The 25,917-nt window shown below is 40.7% G+C and overlaps 2 protein-coding genes across 7 annotated transcripts in view; one reads left to right on the top strand and one right to left on the bottom strand.

Annotated features, from left to right (window-relative positions):
* The window catches only part of LOC133861215 (probable serine/threonine-protein kinase SIS8), a 34,156-nt gene extending 11,041 nt beyond the window's left edge, over window positions 1-23,115 (top strand). For 3 of the 6 annotated variants that reach the window (XM_062296949.1, XM_062296947.1, XM_062296950.1), the window contains 9 exons: window positions 6,173-6,265; window positions 7,614-7,728; window positions 8,702-8,993; window positions 20,578-20,701; window positions 20,802-20,821; window positions 20,995-21,151; window positions 22,208-22,496; window positions 22,626-22,698; window positions 22,816-23,115. In XM_062296949.1, coding sequence (XP_062152933.1) covers window positions 6,173-6,265; window positions 7,614-7,728; window positions 8,702-8,993; window positions 20,578-20,701; window positions 20,802-20,821; window positions 20,995-21,151; window positions 22,208-22,496; window positions 22,626-22,698; window positions 22,816-22,898 — 1,246 coding nt within the window. In that variant the 3' untranslated portion in view covers window positions 22,899-23,115. The remainder of the gene's footprint in view (window positions 1-6,172; window positions 6,266-7,613; window positions 7,729-8,701; window positions 8,994-20,577; window positions 20,702-20,801; window positions 20,822-20,994; window positions 21,152-22,207; window positions 22,497-22,625; window positions 22,699-22,815) is intronic. The other 3 variants (XM_062296952.1, XM_062296951.1, XM_062296948.1) reach the window with 1 other exon arrangement.
* A 91-nt stretch (window positions 23,116-23,206) lies between these two features.
* Window positions 23,207-25,679, bottom strand: LOC133861216 (F-box/LRR-repeat MAX2 homolog A). The gene has a single exon (XM_062296953.1). It carries the CDS (start codon window positions 25,454-25,456, stop codon window positions 23,321-23,323), a length of 2,136 nt encoding a protein of 711 aa, XP_062152937.1. The 5' UTR covers window positions 25,457-25,679; the 3' UTR covers window positions 23,207-23,320.
* Between the last annotated feature and the right edge of the window lie 238 nt (window positions 25,680-25,917).

The raw sequence follows: 25,917 nt of genomic DNA, 5'->3' as shown, positions 1-25,917 counted from the left end.
TTCACCATGGCCTTAATCCCGGCCCGGTTGCCACGTTTGGGCTTCAGATCCAGCCCAACACACTTGAACCCGGAAGCTGAAACCTTGTCCAAAGCAGCCCAAAACCACTCTAGAAGCTTCTTCCACGAATGAGAAAGCCCTAGCTTCTACTTCCTAGCCTCGCCGCCACCGTGTAAGCAGAGTGGATTTCACTGCCATTCTCCCGTCTTCGACCACTATGCACCACGCCTCCGGAAACAAATCCAACCCACGCTGCTCTAACTCTGAAACTCGCAGCTTGGGATGCTTGACATGAAAAACAGCTTCCCCCTTAACCACTTCCACAAAGGATGGATAAACCCCACCCAGACGACTGGACGAAACACTCGCCTTTTGTATCCCCTCGATGTAGGCTCCTCAGAAACTAGCGACGGAGCCTTTGATTTGAGAAAAGTAAGCATCTTCCGCAACTCACCCACAACTTGAGACTAGCCCCATCCTTCACGGCCTTCAGGGTGCCAAATAACCCCTTTATGACCACCCTCAGAGAAGGCAGCCACCTCAATGTAACGACCAGCCTTATTACCACCCCCATGAACCATCAAGACTTTCACATCTTTGTGGTAGGACTTGACAAAATCCTTCTTCACTGGTTTCTTTAGCGCCACTATTGTGGCCAACAATCATGCCGAACATTAGAGACCCAGAAAATAAAACCAGAAAACTCCTTCATTTCCTCCAAGCGAATCTCAGACACATCTGCCTTAACCGAAAAGTAGAAAGCTTTGGCTTCCACAGAGAATCGACACTCCATCTCTGCTTTAACTGAGAAGCTTAAAAAAGAAACACCACGACGACTTTCCATTGATGCTCGATTGTGGGGTTTCGAGTAGGAGAAGTCGGTATTTCAAGAATATGTGGTTGACGTTAGTGGGGTTTGTGGATCAAGTGAAAAATATGGTGGAAGTCATACAATTTGTAGTGTCCCCCTAGAGTTGTGTTGGCGCGGAAAAATTGAGAGCTTAAATTTTGGTTTTAAAAAAATGGAATGAAGAGATATTTGGCAATGTTGGGAAGAGGAAAAAGGAGTTAGTGGATGGTATTTGAGAGCTTGAAATCATTTTTGTTTTCGATAGGTAAACAACTAATATTGTAAAAAGGGTAAGGCGCCCCTAAGCACATACGAAATATACAAAACGATCACCAATAAACAAAAAAAAAAAGAACAAAGAAAACCCAGCCAAGGACACCCGCAAAAAACCAAAGGAAAGGACTACAAAAAGATCCTTAGGAACCACCAAAACTACAACAGGATACCCACAAGCAAACCCCCTCACAGGAGCTCTGGGCTTCATCAGAACACTGAAAGAACCCTCTTGCCTTTACCCCAGCTAGAGCAATCATCTCTATTCGAGAGCTTGAAATCCTTGCAGAAGGTAGAAATTTGATTGAGGAGTGGAAAGGAAGAGAAAGGAGGAATATACTAGTGCTTTGGAGAGGCTGATTCTTTATGAAGAAGTGAGTTGGAGGCACAAATTTAAGGTGCTTTGGTTGAGAGAGAGTGATACGAATGGATTTTTTTTTTTTTTCTTTCACTGGTTGGGAAATTCAAATTGAAGAAATAATACCATGGACTCTCTAGTTCTTAATGGGCCCTTATCTTTAGACTCAACTGTAATAAAGGAGCACATAGAGCAATTTTTGTTTTCAACTGTGCTCAAAACAGTTTATTTGGAGGCCAAAGCTAGATGTCCTTTCTTTCAATTCCATTGATGCAGATGAGGGTTCTTGGTTGGAAAGAGAATATGAGGAGAGTGAGGCATATGAGATGGTGAGAACACTAAATAGTGATAAGGTGCTGGGCCATGATGGATTCTCATTAGCCCCCCCCCCCCCCCCCCCCCCCCCCCCCCCTTTTTTTTTCCCAGACATGTTCAGATATCATGGTAGTATTCAAGGAGTTTCATGGTTGAGGAAACTTTGAGAAGAGCATTAATACAACTTTTATTTCTCTAATTTCAAAGAAAGCTGGTGCCATGGATATTAAGGATTTTCGTTCTGTAAGTCCATTGGGTGGTGTAGATAAAATCATATCTAACGTATTGTCGAACAGGTTGAAAAAGGTGTTGGAGAAGATCATATCAAGTTCACACAATGCGTTTATCACAGAGAGACAAATATTGGATTATTGATAGTTGAATTCAATCAGAGGTCCTTGGCTTGCTGTGTAAATTGGACATAGCGAAGGCCTACAACCATGTGAATTGGGAAATTTTGTTGTATTTATGGAAGAGAAGTGGTTTTAGGGAGAAATGGCGAGCTTAGATAGCACATTGTTTATCTACAATGCGATTATCTGTTCTAGTTAATGGTGTTCCCTCTGGTTTCTTTAGTAGTTCCCGTAGTTTGAGATAGGGAGATTCGTTACGGCTTTTAGTTGTGGTTGTTAGATCACTCTCAGCAGCTTTCTTAAAGCTCGTTCCCTTCCCTATATATATGAAAAATCTCAAAAAAGTCACAAAAAACCACATGCAACAAATACCATATACATTTCCTTATCCATTATTTTAACACAATATTTTTCTCTCCTCTCTCATGTCTTTGCCTTTTATTGGGGACTATGTTGGGATTTTATAAAAAAATTGAGGGTAGGTAGGGAACTTGTATTTTATAAAGAAATAATATTTTAATGCTAGAGTAAAAGATAAATGAAGTTTTTTTTTTTATTAGTAATAAATTGGTCTTATTAAAAGCGTAAGGCGCCCCTAAGTACACCGGAAGTATACAAAAGAAAGCACGTAACTAGAAAACGAAAAACGAAACAACCCACAAAAGGAAAGAAACCCAACAAACCCTTAAAAACCAAAAACCCTCAAACCCGAACCCTTAAGAAGCACACCCTTCTACAACACGTGAGCCTTACCTTTCCTATGCCGAGAGGATGAGCTTGCATCATCATAATTAATGGTGCTTACCAAATTCAAAATCTTCCCTTTGGTCTTCGGCCACTTCGGCCATGTAACCTTAATTTTCCGAAGAAAGTCATTTTCAAAAGCATCCATAACAGTGCTTACTGGTGCCGGAGAAGGCCCCTCAGACCTATGAGAATCAACCATAGACACCGAAGACAAAATCGTCGGAGTCGGCAGTGGGGAAAGTCGAACTGAGAGACTATCAGATTCTCGAGCTCTCATGAAACCGCGACCTCCGACACAGCCAACTCGAAGGAAGGAGAATCGATCATTGGATCGAAAACACACCCACTGGCAAAGGGCTGCCATCTGCAAAACTCCCGGAATACGAAGGACCCAAAACCGCCCCAAAAACAGTCGCTGGAAACAATTTGAACCGGGTCCAACACTAGAGAACCTAGATCCAGCCTCACCCTCATGGGCTTAGGCCTAGCCCAGCTGCCACGCTTGGGCTTCAGACCCAGCCCAACATGCTTGAACTCAGGAGCTGAAGCCTACTCCAAAGTGATTTGAAGCCACTCTAGAATCTTCTTCCACGAGTTATTGTGTAGTGTATTTAGTTAGGGAAGCAAAAAGTAATTTTATTCTCTAAATTTAGGAAAAATCAAAGGCAAGCTACTGAGCATGCTCTTATTGAGGCTTTGAGTAGGATGTTGCCTGTCATAGTGGATAAAAGGGCTATTATTAGGTTTTTCGGTGGGGTCGAGGAATAATGAATAATTTGCAGTGTCTCATCTTTTCTTTGCGACTGTATAACTCCGTAATTTGCATGGAAGAGTATCTGGTGAGTAAAGGCTCCTTTAAGGGTGGCTTTTTTGTGTGGACAATAGCCTTTGGGAAAACTTTGACATATGATAATATGTGAAAGAGGAATGTTGTGGTGATTGAGTGGTGCTATATGTGTAAGAAGAGTGAGGATTCCATTGATCACCTAATGCTTCACTGTGAAGTTGCCAGAGATCTATGGAGCTATATTCTAACTGTTTGGAGTAGAGTGGGTTATGCTGAGATGAGTCATCGATTTGCTGTACAAGTTGGCTCCATTGTGTTTAATGTGGTGTCTTTGGCGTGAAAGGAATGCTCGGCACTTTGAAGACGTAGAGACATCAGTGATAGAATTGAGGAAGCTTATGCTTAACACGCTACAACTATGGATAGCGGCTCATCATAGCTTGATTGTTTATACTTTTGCATATTTTTTGAATTTATGTTCTTTTCTTTCTTCCTATTAGGGCTTCTCTTTGTATATTTCCTATGTATTAGGGTTGGGCCCCTCTACGCTTTATTTAATGATATGAAATTACTAATTAAAAAAAAAAAACTTTGTAATTTGCATCGTCTCTTTTTATGTTTCGAAGTGGTTTTAGGGTTGAAGATTAATTTATCTAAATCAGAGATTATTCCAGTTAGTGAAGTGGATGATGTGGAAAGTTTGGCTAGTATCTTTGGGTGTAGCTATGTGACCGGTGAAGTATTTGGGTCTTCTTTTATATGGAACGGAAGAAATCTACCTTTATATGCAGTGACATTGTAGAAAAAATGGAAAGGCGTTTGGCTGGTTGTTGTCAAAGGGAGGTAGGTTGACTTTGATTAAAAGTACATTGTCCAATTTGCCTCCATACTATTTGTCCTTATTTTTCAACGATTGTTGAGGCTAAAAGGCTTGAAAAACTTCAGCTAGAATTTTTATGGGGAGGAATAAATGATGAGTTTAAGTTTCATTTAGTAAATTGGTCAAATATTTGCTCTTTGAAGCATACGAGTGGCTTGGGGGTAATAATTGTGTTTTAGTTTAACTAAGTTCTTCTAGGTAAATGATTATAGCGTTATGTTACGGAGAGAGAGGCTTTGGGGAGATTGGTGGTGGAAGCAAAATATGATAGCATGAGTGGAGGTTGGTGTTCTAAGGAGGTAGTGGGACCCTTTGGAGTTGGAGTGTGGAAATATATAAGGAGGGGATGGTTTTTATTTATTTATTTTTTCCGAGATTTGTTAGACGTGAAGTGTGAGACAGAATCAAGATAAGGTTTTGGCATGATTTATAGTGTGGAGACCAGCCATTAAAGGAATCTTTTCTGGAGTTGTTTAGTTATGCTTGCTACAAGGAGGCGTGGGTTGCGAATCATTTGCGGTTTTTTAATAGAAATCCTCATCGGAATTCATCTGTTACTAGATCTGTGAAGGATTGGGAGGTAGACTTGGTGATGGGTTTTTTAATGCATTGTAGTCTCTCAAAGTGAGAGAAGGTGGTGGGGATAGTATTTGGTGGATCCCATCCAAGAGGTGGAGTTTGAAGTTAAGTTGTTTGATCAAGCGGGCTAGTTTATCATGTTCTTGGAAGAGTATTTGGAGAGTCAAGGTTCCATCGAGAGTGAGTTTCTTTGTGTGGCTCTAGGGAAGATTCCGACTTTGGATAACTTGAGGAAGAGGAAAGTCATAGTGGTGGACTGGTGTTGTATGTGTAAAAGGAGCAGAGAATTCATAGATCATCTTCTTCTCCATTGCAAAGTGGCAAGAGAATTATGGACTTCGATTTTTCGTTTTTTTGAAGTAGAATGAGTCATGCCTAGAAGGCTAATAGAGTTGTTGGCTTGTTGGAGAGGTTAGTTGGGAACTTGTACCGGTTTAGATGCTTGGAGGATGTCCCCTTTGTGCTTAATGTGGTGCATATGGAGAGAACAAAATGCAAGGTGTTTTGAACATTGAGAGATTTCGGTGAAAGAGTGGAAGAACATCATGGTTAGATGGTTTTATACATGGACATCAGTGCATAATATCTCATATTTTTTTAACTTTTCTGAAATTGTGGAGTTTTGTTCTTTTTCTACTTAAAATCGTTTCTCTTGTATACTTATTGTATACTAGGGTTGCGCCTCTATACCCTTTAATGAAATTGTATTTCTTATTAAAATAGGTAATATATACTTTTTTATATGAGTGCAAGTGTCTCCATGTTTATGTGTTTTTCTGGTTCTGAAGCAAAGGTCTCTTAAAATGATTTTGTCATTTCTAAACTGTTTGGGGAGGGTTATAGCAGCATAAGTTGATAAATAGTTGCATTTGTATCTTTTTATCTTTGTACCGTTTGTCTACTTTTGTGATTGGTACTTCATATTTTTTAGCTTTTGTGCTACTATTTTTACTGCTTAATCTACTAATTTGTAAAGCCTATGTGCAGTTGTGCGCTAAGAATTGCTTATATATTCTATTTTCATATTAAGCTACAGGTCTGATGGTGCATCAACATCAGAAGCTCGTAGACTCAGAAGAAGAAGTATTAGCATTACTCCGGAGATTGGTGATGATATCGTAAGGTTGATGTTTGTTTCTTTACCTTTGTAAAAGCGTGGTTGTTTCATTATGAACTGTACTGAATTTACGTTTATTATTGATTTGATACTACAACACTGTTTTCCTGCTCTCTCTATTTCTTTTTTCATTTTTAAAATTTAGTTTTTATTCTGGTTCCATTGACAAAACTTTAGTATTGGGAATTTTAAATATCTTCTTGTCATGTGTTTGTATTATCCCGAACGATTTTTTTTTTTTTTTTTTCTCTTAATTCATGTTAATGGTTCTGGATTTGATCAAGATGTTATTGACAATTTTTATTTTTTAACAAGAGAAAAAATTGATGAAGGAAGAACAGGAAATGGACAAATAACAATGCCCTAGAAACTCAGAAAATAAATCATCTATTACTCTGTGCAACCCCCAAAAAATTTAAAAATTAGGTCGATATATATACCGTATATAATAGAGATTCCTTTACAAAGTTTTTGACCCTTTATTGCAGGCGCAGGAGAGATTGGGTTGTAAGTTTTAGAGAATTATCTCATTTTGAACCTGAGTCTTGCCATAAGTGGTTAATTAGATAGAATATTTAAAATATAAATAGAGATAGAGGTAGTGTCACAACTATCTTGGATAATTAAAAAGATAGAATTTTGAAGATCAGTACAGACAATTGGGAGAAAACTAGGTAGATCTGAAGCCTTGTTGGTCTTAATTTTACAGCATATACTGACAGCATCTCAGCTATTGATGGCTGTATTTTTGTGATTTAAAAAACCTGGAATTGATGTCAGTAGTGTAGATTTGGGCTAATGGCAATGATATACTGAAGGATTGGATTCATAATCTGTTATCCTGCTTTTCTTATTAAAATCATTTTTTTTTTCTTAAATCTCAAATCTCTTCCTATAGGACTATTGAAGTCAGCTTATACATATGTTAAGCATTTGAATTTCCCCCCTTCAGTATTCACTCGTGTGGACACAGTTCACTGGCTAAAAGAAATGCTTTCCTCTAAACTATTTGGGTTTTCATTAAATCTGTGTTAGTTCCTTTTGGATACAGCAGGTTGAATGATTTGCAGTTGTTTGTATTTTTTACTTGGTCAAGTATTGAACTGAGTTTTGATGGTGGATGGACCAGTTCAACTGGTTGGTCCTGTTTGGTTTTTAATAGATGAGTATATCAACTTGGGGCCTTCACCACCTAGTTTGTTCTATCCTGGTCAAGTGCTTTGCTAATCCTATTTTTTGGATAAGGCATTGTTTTTTTTTTTTTTGAATAAGTATGTGCCATTTTGTTATATTTGTGCATTATACAATTTGTTCTTATATGGTGCAATAACTTGGCATATAATGGACTCCTCAGGGCTGTACGTGCAATGAATGAAACATTGAAGCAAAATCGTCTTTTGAGAGAGCAAGGCGATGACAGGTCTTTCTCCCCTTCTTCAAATGACAGAAATTCAGATCTTCAGAAAGATGTATGTTCCTTGTTCCATGCAACAGAGAACCACATTTATATTGGACATTGTTTTTCTTCATTAGCGTCACAGTAACTTATCTTCTCATTACAAATATACTATTGACATGAACGGGTATGATCTTCCCTCTATGGTATCTAAGTGTTTGCTTTGATGCTTATGACATTTTTATATTAGCCATTTTTTAAAGTATTTGATAAGCCCCCACTTTTTAATTGTTTTAGGAGATGGAATGTGATCATCATCTTGGAGGGTGATTTTCTGCGCTATTAATTTTGGGATTTGGTTGTCACTTTTTTTTTTTTTTTGGTGGTATTATATCTATCTCTGGCATCTTATTTTTATGCTTTGTATGAGATGATGTATGTACGTATGGCAAGTATTTAAAGTACGAAATCATTGAAGCTTAGTTTTCTATATTTCTCTCTTCCTAATTTCTGAGCTGGTATTTACAATTGATCTGCTTTTTCTTTGTGCATGTAAAGGTAGGCTCTACCAGCTCCTGTAATGGATTGCTTAGTGCTTCCCCCTTTTAATATTGCTATTAATCTTCTTTGCATTTCTCCCATTGCTGTAACCACCTCTCATTCTTTTACTTAGGTGTCCAGATCAACCACATAAATACTTCTTGATGTTTTTCTTAAAAAATTCTCAGTTTTCAGATCCCCTGCTACTCATTCAGTCTTTCTGTGGGCTACACTAGGATGTCAAGTAAAAGCTGATGTTTGAAAAGAATATTTACCACTTCATTTGGAAATTAAAATTTTTTCAAAAGAAAAAAAAGTGTTGGTTTCTATTAGGTCAAATGCACATTTCTGTATGTTTTATTAGGTCTCATGTTAAAACGTCAGCTTGCTTATGGGACTTGAAATCAACATGTGCTTTTCACGGGTTTAGTTAGTAAGCATGGTTAATAATTTCATCTTCCTAGCTTTCTGCATGGTCATTAATCACTTTTTTCATTCTACCTTAGGTATCCAGTTTCCATCTTGATGGTCATCATGACATATCAGGTGCTTTATATTCTCTTCCTCGAGACCAGATAAGTTCACAAAAGGCGATGTCATTACCCTCGTCTCCACATGAATATAGAAGACAAACTTCTGAGAGAAGCGGACCTCCAGGCTACGTTGGAAATGATGAATTGGTCTCAACATGGAATAAAGTTCTTGAATCTCCCATGTTTCAAAAAAAACCTCTATTACCTTATGAAGAATGGAGTATCGATTTCTCGGAATTGACAGTTCGAACTCGTGTTGGGATTGGTAAGCATTACTCTTTTTTTAACATTCTCTGCACTATAGTTTACATTTTAGCCCCCCCCCCCTTCCCGCTTTTTTTGGCACAATGCATAGCTTTTGCAGTACTAGAATGGATATAGGTGGTCTTGGGCTTGCCTTCTTTGCCATTAAAACCGTTCCTGAGGAAAGTGATAGACCTGTTCATAGTCTTTGTACTAGGGTTGTCCTCATTAGTGATTGCATTCTTCATATTTTCTTTCTTGCCCAAGAAAAGTTATGGACTAATGAAGAGTAAAATTCTAGTACCCCATTCCGAGATTTTGTAAAATAATCGGTTTTAATACTTATAGTTGTTTTACCTCATTCTACTTTGCTGAGCAGACTTCAAATTTCATGTGGTTCATAATCTTTTGTGCATTGTCACTTGTGCGGTGAAATCAATTATTTGATATATAATAACAAATTTTATTCACGTGTTTCTATTTTCTTTGTTTAATTTAAGACTAAATGAAATCTAAACAAAAGAATAAACTTTTTTGCTGTTACTTTCTCATTGAGGAGGGATTTATGTACTATGTAAAGGTGAAATTGTTGAATGGTGAAGGAAATCCAAAAGAACCAATTTTTTTTTTTGGGTGTTTCTATTTCTCTTTTTTGATATTGTGGAAGAATTCTACTTATCAAAAATATTGTGGAAGAATTCTAATTGAATTGAGTTATTAGAAACGAAAGCTAAAGTTGGTAGTAAAATTACCTTAAGGAAAAAATTATAGTAATCAGTTGTTCCTAGTTTTATCAGAGATTATGGTATATGCCATTTGAAAGAAAGCATAAAATATTGATTTTTAATCCTTATTTTTTTATTTTATTTTTTAAGATTAAGAAATAGATGCTCTCTTGAAACTTAAGTGAGTGTTGCATAGGAAACTAGCTAATAAAAATCATTGGAACTATTCTAGTAATCTTAGGTAGGAGTTTTCTCATCTGAATTTTTATTACCAATCAAAAAGGATATATCAGGGATGTTGTCAAACTAGAAACCCATCCGCAAGTGGCCTCTAGATTCCCTGATCTCTTGCTCTCTTTGGAGCTCACCCGAAGTCCCCTTAGTCTTCCCTATTGACCTCGAGTCTCCTCCGCCCCTCCTCCCGAAACTAGCCTTCTTCCCTCTCTCTAAACTAGTCTTCTGCCCCTGGGTCAGCAGTGGTGAAGGCTCTCGTTCATCAGCTAGTATAAGAATCTGCCGTTACACTTCGTCCACTTTTAGCAGATGCTGGAGAGATTAATAGTGGATTGCCTCCAAGCGACAAGGTTGACCCTATCTATCCTCCACCCCCTGTGCTGGGGTGGGGGCTGGGGCTTTCTCCTTCCACCTTCTTCAGCAGTTATTGGAGTGACTAGTAGTGGGCTTTCTCAAAGTGACAAGGCCTTGGTGAGACAAGCTGAGTCAAGGGCCAGAGTCTTCCTCTTGCGAGCCCATTGACCCACTTTGGCAGTAGTTGACGGAGAGGTATGGTGCCTTCATTCCTGCTGCCCCTTGCTTTTCCTCGGGTAGTTTGGGGGGGGGGGGGGGGGGGTGTTTTTCGGGATTATGGTTTTGCTATGAATGCTTTGGTTGGAAAGGAGTTGAGGTGTGATGGGGGGAAAATGGAGATTTAGAGCTTTTCAAAGGGGTGGAAGCTTTTTCCCCTCTAAGAGCATTCACAGTTGGTTATGTAAAACCTACTGTAAATCTACAATACATAAGAAAACCACAAAAATGCTCCTGCATCAGCTTCTCTATTCCAACGCTAGTTTACATTTGTTGAAGATTGGTGAACAGTGCAACGCCTCATGTGGCGTTGCACTGTTCATAGATGGGTTTATTTTTTTTATTGTTTCTTCACCGCGGGAAAGCTTCTAGATGGGTCTTTCTTCTTTAGAATTTCTTCGTCTCTCTATGTGGTTGGAGGTTGAAGCGCTCGGAGCTAGGCGCCTCGCCGGCGAACGGAAATTCCTGATTGTGTCGTCAATGGACAACCTCGCTGTCGATGGAGTCCTTGATCCTCCAGCTCCACGAGATGTCAGCCATGAAGTTCGGTAGCTTCATGCTCAAGTCCGGCATCTGATTTTTGGCTATGGGTGTGACGCTTTTGCTAGATATCGCGACGGAGATTCTGATTACGACGTGCGCGGTGGTGGGGTTCGCATTCTCGCTGGTCCAGTGGCTCATCGTCTCCCGCTTCAAGGTCTCGCTAGGCAACGACTCCAACTTTAACTTTGCTAAGTTAGAATGGCTACTCTGACTTTGCTAATTTATTGAGTTTTAGTTAATTGTTGTGCAAATTTTCGATATTTTTGTCTGATAATGTTTTTGATTGTTCATATGATTTTCGTTTTTCTGTGCCGTTTGGTTGTCTGGAAAGAAATGGAAACTAAAAATGGTTTTCCGGTGGGTTGATTTTGATTTTCTGGTGGGTTGATTTTCCGGTTGGTTGATTATGGTGTGGTGAATTATGGTGTCTATGTGATAATTCTGCATTTTCTCTGTGTTTGATGTTTTTGGGTTTGCCCATGACAAAGCTTGAGCTGGTGAAGGTTGATTGGGTTCAAATGGTTGAAAACTTGAAAGTGCAGGTCGTTTGTTTGATGAAATGCCGGTGAGAGATGATTTCATGTTTGTGGAGACGAGTGGATATGAGGTTTTAACAAAAATAATAATAAAAAAGATTAAAAATGATTATTTTAATAAAATAGTTATAAATTTAGATAATCCGTTGGAGAGGTTTTAAAGGTGGTTAGTTAAACTAGCAAAAAGTGGGTTTTGGTTATGTAGAATAGATTGAAATTTAGATCATCCATTGTGGATGCTCTAAGCTCTTACCCCTTTGCTGTGTTGGGGGATTTTGTTGGCTCAGGTTTTGAATGCTTTGAGCTCTGATTTGGTGGCGCAAATAGCACTGGGAATTTATCGGCTTGTGGGGGTCTTGTGCAAGGGCTTTCAGGGTGTTATACAAAGATCAACCTAAATAATAAGCTTCTAAATGTATGTTTTAGCTCGCAAGTGCACAAGATCAAACAAATAGTATAGTATAACTAGAAAATTCGAGATCATTCCCACGGGGATTAGATTAATTGTGTTTAAAGATAATTTCCTAAAACTTCTATTTTAATGAAATAAAACAAATAACTGATTTGAATAAACACTCAAGATTGCACTAGTGAAAGAAAATCGTAAAAAACAGATTTGAAACTAGACTTGAAATAATGAGAAAATAAGTTAAGGTTTCGATATTCACCGCTAATCATCTTATTTCAAGCAAACAACTTGCACAATGCTACAAATTAGATTTAGATGCTTAATGTTTGCCAACCCATAGTATCTACTTCTTAAGCTATTGATTTCCCTAAGCAACAAGTTAGACATGAGTGTCTACTCTTTTTATTCTCAAAGTATTTAGCATGGTATCTACTAAGTTGCACTTCAAAAGAAAGGATAAAACAATGAAAACAAACAAACGAAACCTTGAACATGGTATCTATTATGGTTTTTCATGTTGATTAATCCCAAGAACCCATAATTGGTTCCTTTGTCACTTAATGTAGGCACAAGACTCGGTCATCTAAATTTACCTAAATGACAATCTCCATATCACACATGTATATGATGATCAAGTATAACACATAAGCCATATGAAGAATGAAATAAAACTTGGAAGTAATCAATTAAGCATCACAAAAATAATTTGTAACAAAGCAAATCAAAATCCTTAAGAAAACATGACTAGGGCTTCAATCGAACCCTAACTAAAATATATAGTTACACATAATTCTAATGGAAAATATCATCATCACAAAACAATTGATAAAAGAAAGAAAAGGCAACTCCTCGACGATGATAATCCTCAAAAAACAAGAGCTCTCATGCGTGAAGATGGCCACCTTAGAAGAAAATCTAGAAGAAAAAAAACACGTGCCTCCTATAGGTCTCTTAAACATGTATTTATAGAGCCCTCAATAAAACTCTAGCAATTGAACGTTTGCTTCTTTTTATTTTCTGATTTTTCCCTAGACTTATTTAGGCCCTCAACTTCCTTTTCCAGTTGTGCAAATCCCCGAAAAATCGGAATTTAATACCTCCTTCAAGTTTGCCACGTTGACATCATGCACAACCTGACTTTTGTTTACTAAAACTGCCATAACTTTCTCTGAAAAATTATTTTTATGAGCCGTAAAATTCTCCAAAAAATAGACTATGGATCTTTCCAAGCATATGTGGCTCATCTCCTGATTATTGTTGAATCAATATAGTTTAATCCACAAAGATGATTGATATGTACGAGCAATTCTGAGAATTTAGTAAGGCTCTTTTTCACCCTTTTCTAGTGGCAACATGACTTAGCAAAATACTCAATTTATCTTTATTGGTCCAAAAATGATGGGTTTCGTTGCACTTCTCTTGGGAAACTTGAAAGCATGTAAAATACTATAAAAGATCAAATTGTAACAAGGCTAAAGGATTAACGTATGCAAATTAAGAGGCTTGAATGTGTAAAATTCAGCGATTATCAGAGGGGCAGTTTTTGGCTATTCTAATAGTTATTGAAGTTGAAGAACGTCATAGGCGGCATGGATCAACCTCTACTTTTGAAAAAAAGGAACAAAGGCAGTAGGGAGTTGAGAGGGTTGGAGTACCATCAATTATGATTCAAAATGGGAGTGGTTTTTTGCAGTGTTAAAGGAAGGAAAAGGGGTTATCAAATAATATTATCAAATTATTATTATTATTTATTTTTTATTTTTCATGAAGTCTCGTGGTGTTGTGGGGCTGCCATCATGTGGATTGGTGTTGTTTGAACTCTAGAGGGGCTTCAGGTGGTGTTTTGATTATGTGGGTGACTTCTCTTTGGTTGTCACCTTTAGAAAATGTTGAGGATAATTTCACTTGGGCTTTTGCAGGTGTTTATGGCCCTAATTCTAATAGGGATAGAGGGCTCCTCGAGACGAGTTGGCTGGTTTACTTAGTTGGTGGAACTTGCCTTGGTGCATTAAGGGTGATTTTAATGTTACTAGATTCCCAGCTATGATTGAGTTTTTTTATTTCATTTTGGATCAGGGCTTGACGGACCTCCCTCTTGCGAGCAAAACTTTTACCTAGTCAAATGAACGAGATTCTCCCTCTTGTCCAGAATTGATATATTCTTGGTCTCTTCGGAATGGGAAGCCTAATTTTGTGACGTATCACAAAGAAGGCTCCATAGACTTTGTTCGGGTCATTTCCCGATCCTCATCAATTGCAGTGATTTTCATAGGGGTTGTAGGCCCTTCAAATTTGAAAATATGTGGCTAAAGTTTGAGGGTTTTGTGGACATGGTGAAACTATGGTGGGACTCTTATCTTTTCTAAGGCACTCCTAGTTTCATTTTAGCTAGCAAGTTTACGGCTTTGAAAGTTGATCTAAAGAGATGGAATGAAGAGCTTCTTTGCAATGTGGAAAAGAAGAAGGTCCTTTTGGAAGAGCTATGCATTCTCAGTATCATTGAAGAGGGGAGGGCATTAGGTGTTGAGAGTATGAAGAAGGCATAAATTGTTAGCGAACTAGAAAGATATACTCTCATGGAGCAGGTGAGTTGAAGGAAAAAATTTAGGATCTTGTGGCATAGGGAAGGTGACACGTGTACAAAGTTTTTTCACACAATGGCTAACTCTAACAGAAGAAGGAACTCCATTGATTCCTTGTTGATTGATGTTACTATTTCTACCAACCGATCGGAGATCAGTGAGCACATTGTCCAGTTTTATAGAAAGTTGTTTATTGAGCAATTTAGTTGGAGGCTTATGGTGGACAATCTTTCTTTTGCTTCTATTGATGAGGTTGCGGCTTGTTGGTTGGAGAGAGATTTTGAGGAAAAGGAGTTGTGGGAGGTTGTGAAATTAATGGATTGTGACAAGGCGTCGGGCCTTGATTGTTACTCTATGGCGTTCATCCAAGCTTGTTGGGTTGTTTTGAAAGATAACATAATGAAGGTCTTTTGTGAGTTCCATGCTAGTGGTAAGTTTGATAGAAGCCATAATGCTTCGTTCCTCACCCATTCCGAAAATTCCAAGGGTTGTCGGCCCCAAGGATTTTTGCCCGATCAGTATTGTGGGTAGCATCTACAAGATTATTGCTAAGACTCTAGTGAACATGCTTAAGGTGGTGTTGGAGAAGATAATTTCTAAGTCATAAAATGTATTCATCTGAGGTAGGCAGATTTTAGATCTTATTTTTATTGCCAATGAATTCCTTGATGGCAAGTTGAGATCTAGAGAACTAGGGGTTAATTGTAAAAGGGACTTAGAAAAAGCTTATATGATCATGTTAATTGGGAGTTCTTGATGTACACGTTGAGAAGATGCCGGTTTGGGGGGAAATAGTGTTCATGGATAGGTCATTGTATTTCCTCGTTGCCGTTCTTTGTTTTGGTGAATGGCTCTCCTACATGCTTTTTTAGCAGCTCTCGTGGCTTGAGGCAAAGAGACCTTTTGTCTCCTTTTGCTGTTTGTCATAGTGATGGAGAAATTGGGTAGGATGATTCAGGTACCTTATTTTTCTGTGGGGCTGACCCAAACCATCTATGCAATTTACAGAGTTTATTCTTATTATTTGAAGTTATGTTGGGTTTGAAGATGAACTTAGCCAAGTCGGAATTGATTCCTGTGGGATATGTTGATAATAGGGCTAGGCTTGTTGGAATTTTGGGTTGTGGGGTTTCATAATTGCCCTTGAAGTATCTTGGTCTTTCATTGGGGGCATCCTATAAGGCCAAGCATATCTTGGACTGTGTGATTGAGAAGATAGAACGCTGGTTGGCTAGTTGGAAAATGTTGTATTTGTCCAAGGCTGGTAGGATTACCCTTATTAGTAGCACCCTATCCAACTTGCCTATGTATTTCATGTCTCTATTTCCTCTCCCTGCGAGTGTTGTAAACCTTATTGAGAAGCTCCAACGTGATTTCTTATAGGGCGGCTAGGTGAAGAATTCAAATATCACCTGCTGAGATGGTCTAAGGTTTCTACACCGATCTCTAAGAGAGGGTTGGGGATTAGGAACTTGCTGAGGTTCAATCATGCTCTCTTAGGTAAATGGCTTTGGCCCTACGGGCTTGAAAGAGAGGCTTGGAGGATGGAGGTGGTGGATTCTAAATATGGAAGTGCATGGGGAGGGTGCTGTTCTAGTGAACCCATCGGGGTGTATAGGGTGGGTTTATGGAAAAATATTAGGAGTTGGGGGAAGTTTTGTAGTCGGGAGATGGATCCAAGGTTCGATTCTGGCTTGATTTTTGGTGTGTGGATATGGTCCTTAAAGAAGCCTTTCTAATTTTATTTGGTATTGCTTGCATAAATGATGGTTCTGTTACGACTTTTGTGATTTTTTTGCAAGTGCTATTCAATGGAATGTGAGCTTTACTAGATTGGCTCACGATTGGGAAGTGTAAGCCTTTGCCTCGTTTTCTAGGGTGTTGTATTTAGCTAGAGTGAGATGGGAAGGAGAGGACAAGCTGTGGTCGATCCCTTCCAAAAAGAGTTTGTTTGGTGTTAAATCCTTCTATAGTGTCATGGGTTGTCATGATTGTATCCGTTTCCCTTGGAAAAGTGTTTGGCGAACTAAGGTTCCGTTGAGGGTGGCCTTTTTTGGTTAGTCAGCGGACTTAGGAAAGATCCTAACTATGGACAATCTTCAAAAACAGCCCGTCAGTGTGGTTGATTGGCGTTGTTTATATAAAGGGAATGGAGAGTCCATGGACCATCTTCTGCTTCATTGTGAGGCTGCTTGTGCAATTTGGAATGTCTTCTTCAGTCGATTTGGGTTGTCCTGGGTCATGCCTAAAAATCTGCGGGTTCAGAGAAGAAAAGCTTCCTTCGGAAGGGGTTTCTAAACCCTCCGTCTCGGGTGGTCAAGGATGTTGGAGTGGGAAGTCTTCCCTCCCCCCCAAGCTGTCCTCCACCCGTAGAGGGCAATGGATTTTCTCCTTCTCGGAATTGGCCTGTTGGGTTTGATCTAAATGGGGAGCTTGCTGTTTGGGAGAAGGACGATAATTTTTGGGAGGGGTTACCATTGGACTGGGAGATGGATGGTGTTCAAGATGAGGAGTCTTTGGCTATTTTGGATGCCTTGGAAGAAGATATCCATCGGGACAAAATGATTGCTCGCCAAAAGACAAAAGGCAAGAGGGAGCTTCTGAATTTGAAGAGCTCTATCAATTATGGCGATGCTAACACTTCCTCCAAGCGTGGGAAAGGAAAAGCTCTCATGATGTAGGGAGTTTTAGTTTGGGGGCTTTCGGGGTAGGTTTGGGTGCTTGGTAGGGGTTGTTTTTGTATTTGGGGAGCTTCTTTTGCTTGTTGGGTGATTGTTGGGTGTGTGGGTTGTTTCTTTTGTTTCTCGGGTGTATGTTGGGGGCTTTCCTTTGGGTTTTTGGGGCCTCACTTTGTATTTGGGTTTTCCTTTGTTTTTGTGGGCTAGCTGAGCTGTTCCTCTGTATACTTCCTGTGTACTTAGGGTGCTTTACGCTCTTTTAATAAAATCTTCTTACTTATCAAAAAAAAAAAAAAAGTAGTCGATTTGTGAAATTGTCAGAAATAGCCCTCCTATTTCTCACCTTCAGTTTGCTGATGGTCTAATAATCTTTGCAAGAGCCAACTCGCAAGACGCAGCTATTGTCAAGAGTTGCCAAGAGACCAACAGTGCTTGGTATAGCCAAGCGTTTAACATCAGGAAATCCTCCATCCATTTTAGCAGGAAGTCCAGGGGGTCCTCCTGCCTGTGTCCTGGATCTTCTTCCTTTCAAGCGAACCCCCTTCAAGACTAAAATACTTGTACCTTCCTATCCCTTCTGATAAATCAAAGAAGCCTGCATTTTAAGATTTTTCTCTAAGGTGCAAAATTGAATCTCTGGATGGAGGGCGAAAACCCTTTCCCAAGTGGGTAGATCTGCCTTAACTAGATCAGTTGCATCAATTCTTTCTTCATATGCCATGAGCACTTTTCTGCTACCCTCAAGGCTTTGTAGCAGACTTGATAAACTCTTCAAGGATTTCTGGTTTGGTTTACTCAAAGAGATAAAAAAAGGAAACTTGACTATCAAGTCCTTGAATTCAATCTGTTCCCCACCCCAACCTCCCTCCCCCGCACCTCGTGGCTCCCTTTGAGTGGGCATCGCAGAGATCATGAAGGAAATGAACAAAGTCCTTTTTGGTTGTTTACCAAATTAAAGCAAAATATCTGCAGAACGGCGAATGGAATTATGAAAACAAGACCCCTGTGGAAGCTGGTGCCTGCTTTCAAATAAGCTCAAAATCCTCCCCCTCTTTCTGGAATTCCCCCTGGATCCCTCAGGATTCCAGTTTCAGACCAAGGCCTAGAAACAATAGCAATTTCTCCTTCCCAAACCTGCTGATCTCGGTTCTTATCAGTCAACCTACCAAATCCTGGATCCCCTCCTTGGTAAACAACCTTTTTGATGTGAGTGCCCAAAAAATTCTTAGAATGAGAATCTCTTCTAGTGCTCTTTCAGACAAACTAATTTTCCTCCATAATCCTTTTGGGGATTTCTCCACTAAATCTGCCTATCGTGGCATCTCCTAGAAGTTGACTAGAGGGCTATTCCCCAAGCCCCTCTTGAAGCAAAAACCTGGAAAGCTCTTTGGAAACTTAATCTCCATGAAAGGTTTAAAGCTTCTTTCTGGAAAATCTCTTGGAACATTCTACCATCCAAGGTACGCAATAGTGGTGAGGAATCTGTCGAGCACATCTTTCTTAGTAGTGCCTTTGCGTGTGTTGTTTGGAGAGAATTCTTCTGGCCCTTGAACACTTTCACCATGGGGATCTTACAATGGCAGATTGGGTCTCCATCATCATCGACCCTGGGAACTCCCTCAGCATACCTAGGTAAGAGGTTCCTCTCTTCCAGATTTTTGCCTCTCTTGCTTGTGATTTGCTTTGGCATACCTGTAACAAAGTTCTCCATGACAATTTTTCCCCTGATGCTGTCTCACTTGCCAGCCAAAGAAAAAAGGTTGCTCGACAATTTTTCGTCTTGGGGGTGTAAGACCTGGCCATCGTTGGGATCCCCCCCCCCCCCACCCACAAAACCCTTCAGCCAAGATATTGACACTGCTATTTGAGAAGATTTTTCCAGGGAAGCAGGCCCAATCCTGCTTGAGTCCTCCCTGCGACCCCGACGCTGGAGAAGCGTTAGCAGCCCTTCTAGCTTCTCACATGGCTGCATCACTCAATCTTCAGTCTTTCATCCTGAAAGGTGATTCTCTCGTCGTTATCCTTGCTCTCAACCAACCGGATCTCACCACCGACTGGAGAATTTCTCCCATAATCTCGGATACACTCACCCTTCCTGCCACATCCCATTGAGAAGCCAGGAAAGTTCAGAGAAGTGTCTTCTGCGCCCCCTCCAAGTGGCAAAATGGGCTGCCTCTGGGCGCCACATTGGATGCATTCCCATCTTCCCCCAGCTCAACCTCTCCATCCTCATCAATAGTGGGAAAGATCCCCTTAGCTCTTGTTTGTTGGTTGTTTGTTCTATGTTGGTTCTTTGTTTCTTTCTTACCCAAAAAAGAAAAAAAGGAAAAAAAAAGGGTATATCAGGTAGAAGTTTTTCTTCAACCGGCATTTTTTTTTAAAATTCAAATTAGAGGCTAGCATGCTTTTCTGCAAGCGGTCGGGGAGGCTTTTTTTCCCTCTTAGTTTCCTCTCACTTCAGGCTCCAAAGAATTTGAAGTGAAGTCAACCTTATTAGTTGATCAAAATTTCTTTGATTATATATATGTATAAAGTTGGTTGTAGGTTTTCAGTGTACTTCTCGTCTGGAGGGGGCGCTCTACATGGTGTCCTGGAGATCTAGCCGGGGCGAAGCTCCGGATACCCCGGTTATAAATAAAAAGAAAAGGATTTTCAGTGTACTTGATGTTCTAAATTTTCTTGGCACCTCAATACATAGAAAAGGCTAGGCCCCGTACAATAACCAATAGCTCTTCTGCGCAGAATGGCCTCATGAGTCTTGTTTGGCAGCACACCTCTATATTCCCTCTTGGTCATTTAATGTTTGGATATTATTCTTTTAAAGCATTTTCTTTCTTTCTTTCTTTCTTTTATTTTTTATTTTTTCCTTTTTTCTAAAATAGTCTATTTTGTATTAAAAGTTTGGGCCTGAGAAGGCTCAACACAAATAACAGCTTTCCAACAATTGAAAAACAGAAATCCTATCAAGTTGTCAGTGCTTCTGCCAACTGGATTTTTACTGGGATCAGGAAAAGGGGAGAAAAAGTAACTACCCAAACTCATGAGAAAAGTGGTTAATTGGATACTTGTAGATGCGCTCAAGAAGTTTACATAAGGCTCAGTTTTCCATGGGCTAGTATTTTACGCCTTGCAAGGCGTCCCATATTACTTTTTTCTGTCTTATAATTGTTTGGAGTTAGAATTGCACATTACAAAGTTGCAACTAACACTTAATAAAGTGCGAGGAAAGCATTTAAGGTTCTGTTTTAAAAGATCTACTTTTTGTATATGGCTCTAAGTTCTTGAACGTACTTCATTGAGTTGAGATTTGTTGTATTTGTCACATTCAGGTTTCTTTGGAGAAGTTTTTCGAGGCATATGGAATGGAACAGAGGTTGCGATTAAGGTTTTTCTAGAGCAAGATTTGACTGCTGAAAACATGGAGGACTTCTGCAATGAGATATCCATTCTCAGGTATGTCGTAGTTGATATGTTAATTGTCAAAAAATTTCATCTCTACATCACTCTTGACTCATATGCTTGTTCTGCTTGTGCGGGGTGCGCGTCACTCCAGCCGACTTCGACATCCTAATGGTACTTCCACTCGCTTGCTATTCTTCAAGTTATGCCTTTTATCTTTTGTTTGTTTATGCTTGCTGCATATGTTGGTTAATATATTGTTCTTAACATACAAGCATGATAATCTCTGGTGTGACTAGTGAGTACCCAATCAAATATTGATAAATTGACTGATGCTGTTTTTGCAGTTATTTTATTTCTTGGTGCATGCACGAAGCCTCCACGCTTGTCAATGGTTACTGAATACATGGAAATGGGATCCTTGTTTTATCTTATTCACTTGAGTGGTCAGAAGAAGAAGCTTAGCTGGCGGAGGAGATTAAAAATGCTGCGTGATATTTGCAGGTATAACTCAGTCTATCCATAACTTAAAATTCTTTCCTCTTTCTCGGTCTTAATGTTCAAAAGGACATGCTGTGTCATGGTTTGCTGCGATATTGTAATTGGTAAAGTCAATTTATACACAGCCCTCCCCATTCACAGAGCTTCTGGGTTGAAGGGTACAGATATTTGATGGAACAAGATATCCATGAGAAAATTCTTGTGCAATTAATGAATATGGAAAGTGTTGATTGGATGTTGTCCAGTGGAATCTGGGCAAGTGCAGCACACGGCTTTTCAACTGTTGTAGTTAGCATATAGCTATCATATTGCAGAAAAACTTCATCATTAACAAATAATAAGGCTGCCCTGCTTCATTGGAAATGCTGGTCAGTCATGAATGAAGCAAATCTATGAATGCGCATTACTGAAATTAGAATTTGATTGTCACAGATGAGTGGCTTGAGAAGAGCAGGTAGAGGAATAGAATTGAATGTACACTTAAGGTCTTAATGGTAGTACTAGTAGGTGGCAAGATGATGAAACTTGGGTAATATGGCCACATAAAGGGGAACAAAGATGGTGTCATTTGAGTCTGGTTGAATTTATTGGAGCATGGCCATAAAGAGGCAAAGGAGATTAGTTAGGCAATGCCTTACTCATGTAGTTGTCCTAAATGGTTGGAAAAATTTTCTTAGTTGAGTTTGATTTAGATTCACATGAATATTTTGAAAGGCTTGGCTTTGTGCAGTGATGGTCATTTCAAAATAATGTTTCTTACTTGATGCATTATATTATTCTTGTTCATGGATTCGGCAGCCTATAGTACTACTATCAGATAGTCGAATAATGTAATGGGATGAGCTCGACTAGCATTTTACCTTTGTCATTATGCCAGATTCTATGACTGAATCTATTCATGATATGAAAAACTGCTCGTTCTTGTTATTGCTTTTTATATCTAGTTACTACTACTATGATTGGCATCATGATCACCATCAAAATTCAACTTGTAGATGACTTTAAAGTGATGAAGAATATTAATGTCATATTGACTTGAATTTCCTGCTGTCAATCTAGGGGTTTGATGTGCATACATCGGATGAAGATTGTTCATTGTGATCTAAAAAGTGCAAACTGCCTTGTGAACAAGCATTGGACTGTTAAGATCTGTGATTTTGGGCTCTCGAGAATAATGACAGAATCACCCATGAGAGACTCTTCATCTGCAGGAACCCCGGAATGGATGGCTCCTGAACTTGTTCGAAATGAACCCTTCACCGAGAAATGTGATATTTTTAGCCTGGGGGTGGTAATGTGGGAGCTCTGCACTCTAAGTAGGCCATGGGAAGGGGTACCACCAGAGAGGGTATATGCTTGACATATGTTTAGTGATTCATTTATTTGTTGAACTTTCATTCGTGTTAGGACTGAACTGAAGCGTCTACTGATATTTCTGTATAATTATTAAAACATGGACCTCCTCTCTGCTCTTCAGGTAGTTTATGCTGTTGCTAATGAGGGTTCCCGGCTGGAGATTCCTGAAGGTCCACTGGGCAGGCTAATTTCAGGTACTATAGTTATTGCAAAGAACTTTAAACAGTCGAAGGAAGTTAAAATCTTTGATTTAGCTTCACTCATTTTTTACTCATGATAAGCTCAGCTCATGTTCTTGTTTCACTTGGCAGATTGTTGGGCAGAACCGCATGAACGTCCTAGCTGTGAGGAAATACTTTCCCGTTTGCTCGACTGCGAGTACTCACCCTGCTGACGCACCCTGTTGTTTGTTTGTGAATAGAAAAAAAAAAAAAAAAAAAAAAAAAAACATGGTAGAGGTGTTACATTGTGTTCCCGGCTTAATTTGTAAACCTTAATGATTTTTCCGGTCACTGTGATAACATGAGATTGTGCATTTTCCATTTTTGACTGGCTCAAATTCATCTTTTTTGTGCAATCAAACCCAGATCAGATTATGTTCTGCGTATGAATTGATTGATCTCTCAAACTGTTGAAAATTACACATTCTTCGTATTTTGCTCGCAAAGTGGCATGAAAAAAAGACGAAAAAAAAAAAGAAGCTTTCAAGACAACAAAAACGTGATTTGAAACACATATATGCTTCACCCAAAACATTTTGGTTTTGTCTTAACTGGGTACTTCGCTCGATCAACAAGCATGGACCATTTACTTATTTCAGTCAAGGATGGGGCGCCCATTCAAAGCGTCTTCGAAGCGACTTGTAGAGTCCACCCTCATCTCAGTACTCATGTCATTCTCCGGCGCCGGATAGTAATCCTCTCTGAGCTGCACATCTCTCAGATTAGGTATTCTCAGCAGGAACATCATAAAATGCTCATGGGCCGTGCCATGTATAAAAAGCTTCCTCAGTGTACCGCATTCTGCAAGCAACCCAGCTGCCGGAAGTGACAGACTCCTCTGATTAACATCCCGGTCTTGGGGTGGCCAATAATCGAGCTCATCCAGACTCAAATTCACAATTCCATTCAGGAAAAACCTCTCCCATAAGCTCAGATCCATTTGCCCTGACGGCGCGGTCAGTGCAAAACCTATGGTATCACCACAATCCAACTGCATCTTCGACAGCCGAGGGTACCGTGCCAGTGTGCTCAACCCGAAGGCACGCTCGGACGGCTTGGGCCTTTCTCTGCAATCTCCTTCAACACGTATCTGAATCTCCTCCAAGTTAGGACAGCACTGAAGACCCACCGCTGGCAAAGGGGTCAGAAGGTCGCCAACACCAATCCAAAGAGACAGATACCTCAGCCGCTCCCAGCTCTTGCACCAGAACCCATTCCCATTACTTCCCATATACGAACAATCTGCTTCCGTTGAGTACTTGCATCTCTTCTTCTTGTTGCTCAACCACTCGAATTCATTCCCACCAAACAAGTCCATCGCATAAGCTGCATTCTGGAACTCACCCAATTCATTGTGATCGAAATCACATACACCTGCCTCACCACCTTCACCACCCTCTTCCACGCTCTTCCACACGCAATCAATATGAAGCCGTTGGATCCGATCGTGAACCGGCTCCAGCGCTCTCAAAGATGCCGTGGCATTGAGATTGATACAAGCAGAAATCCCAACCTCCACCAAAGTCTTCCTCAGCAAGGAAGCCAATGTCCCCACTCCCTTCCAAGTGATCCTCTTGCACCCAACCACCTCAAACTTCTTCAATTTCCAACACCCCCTCGCGATCGCTATCAACCCCATGTCGTCCAAGTCCGCCGAGTTCTTTATCGACAGTGACTCCAGCCCTTGGCACAAGGCGACCCCATCCAACTGCGACCCAATCGGCAGGCACACGCTGTGAAAGTGCCCCAGCTTCAGCACCTTGAGCTTCCCACACTTGGACCCAAGCACTTCCAACGCTGACCCACTATCCCTCACGTTCTTACAAACATCGAGCACCAGTTCCTCTATCAGAGGCAGCCCCGAGAAGAGCTCCACCAGCTTCGCACGGCTAATCTTCGCGTCCTCCGAACTATACCCCTCGTCGTTGGGGTCCCCACGGGTGGTCGCCAACGACGCCGTGTCCGCCAGGTGGAGAAGCGCGAGCTTCGGGCAGTTCCTCGCTATTGACAGCAAGGCCTCCTCGCCCACGAACCCAATGTACCTGGGATCGAACACACAGGCTATGAGGAGGTGCCTAAGGTTTGGGCAAGCGGCGACGACCTGTTGGATCTCGTGGGATTTGAAGCCCTCTGTGAACGACTTGGTCAGGAGGTTGAGCTTCGTGAGCGAGGCCGCGGTGGCCGTATAGGCTTGCAGAACCGGAGGGAGATCCTCGGTCCAGTAGTAGAATTCCGATAGGTCAAGTGATGTCAGCGAGGGGCATTGCTCGAAGACCGGAGAGAAGTCCGATCCGAGAGGGATTGGCGGCCGTTGATGCCAGCGCACGAGCTTGAGGTGGCGCAATCCCGGCCATTGAGGCGACAGGGCTTGTAGAACGGAGGGCGATCTGGAATAGACGGTGAGGGAGGTGACTGACGGGAAAGCACGGCGCAGGTGGTGGGCTAGAAGCTGGGGATCGTAGAAGAGCGAGGACGAGGAGGAGGAGAGCAGGGCGTGGCCCCACGGCGAGAGCAGGGAGAGGTCGAGGCGCGTGACGGAGCGGAAACAGTGGGGGATCATGAAGAGGTCGCGCGCGTTGCCACGGAGGGTGAGGGAGGTGCGAGTGGCCTTGTCGAGCTGGAGGAACTTGTGGCATACCAGGGAGAGAGAGTTGCGGGTGCGGGTGTCGGAGATTAAGGCGAAGATGTTGGTGAGAATAGCGTCCGGCAGGTCGTTGATTGTGGTGGCCATCTGAGGGAGACGGGGATCGGTCGGGGGTGGTGAGAGTGGGGTTTGTGTGGTGGTTGTGGTCGAGACTCGAGAGTAGTTGGATTTTGTTTGTTTTGTTGGGTTATTTAGATATATTAGATTTGGGAGATGAGAGAGAGAGAGAGAGAGAGAGAGAGGCAATAATGGTAAAGAGGTGGGTTTGTCGGGGCATGGAGACCCACGTGAATACGATGTATTAGGATTTGGGATTTGGGATTTGGGGGAAATGGCGTGAGAGGGGGGAGAGGAGGGGTTGACAATTTCACATGGGCCACTCCTTGTTGATACCCGCAACTACTAAGCTTAAACAACCCTTTTGGCGTGGTTCCCTATGATATTATTAAATCATATCAAATTACTTTCTTGCTGGATTTTCAATTCTATCTAACACCCACCTCCTTCCGTTTTCAGCTCTTATCAAACATATTATTCTAGTAGAATTT

This window comes from Alnus glutinosa, chromosome 2, assembly GCF_958979055.1.
Source record: "Alnus glutinosa chromosome 2, dhAlnGlut1.1, whole genome shotgun sequence".
NCBI classification, from domain to species: domain Eukaryota; kingdom Viridiplantae; phylum Streptophyta; class Magnoliopsida; order Fagales; family Betulaceae; genus Alnus; species Alnus glutinosa.
This window is presented reverse-complemented; position numbering and strand designations above follow the sequence as displayed.

Bases quoted from the DNA above. Each gene is read 5' to 3' on its own strand.
- LOC133861216 (XM_062296953.1), bottom strand. From the start codon at position 25,456: ATGGCCACCACAATCAACGACCTGCCGGACGCTATTCTCACCAACATC.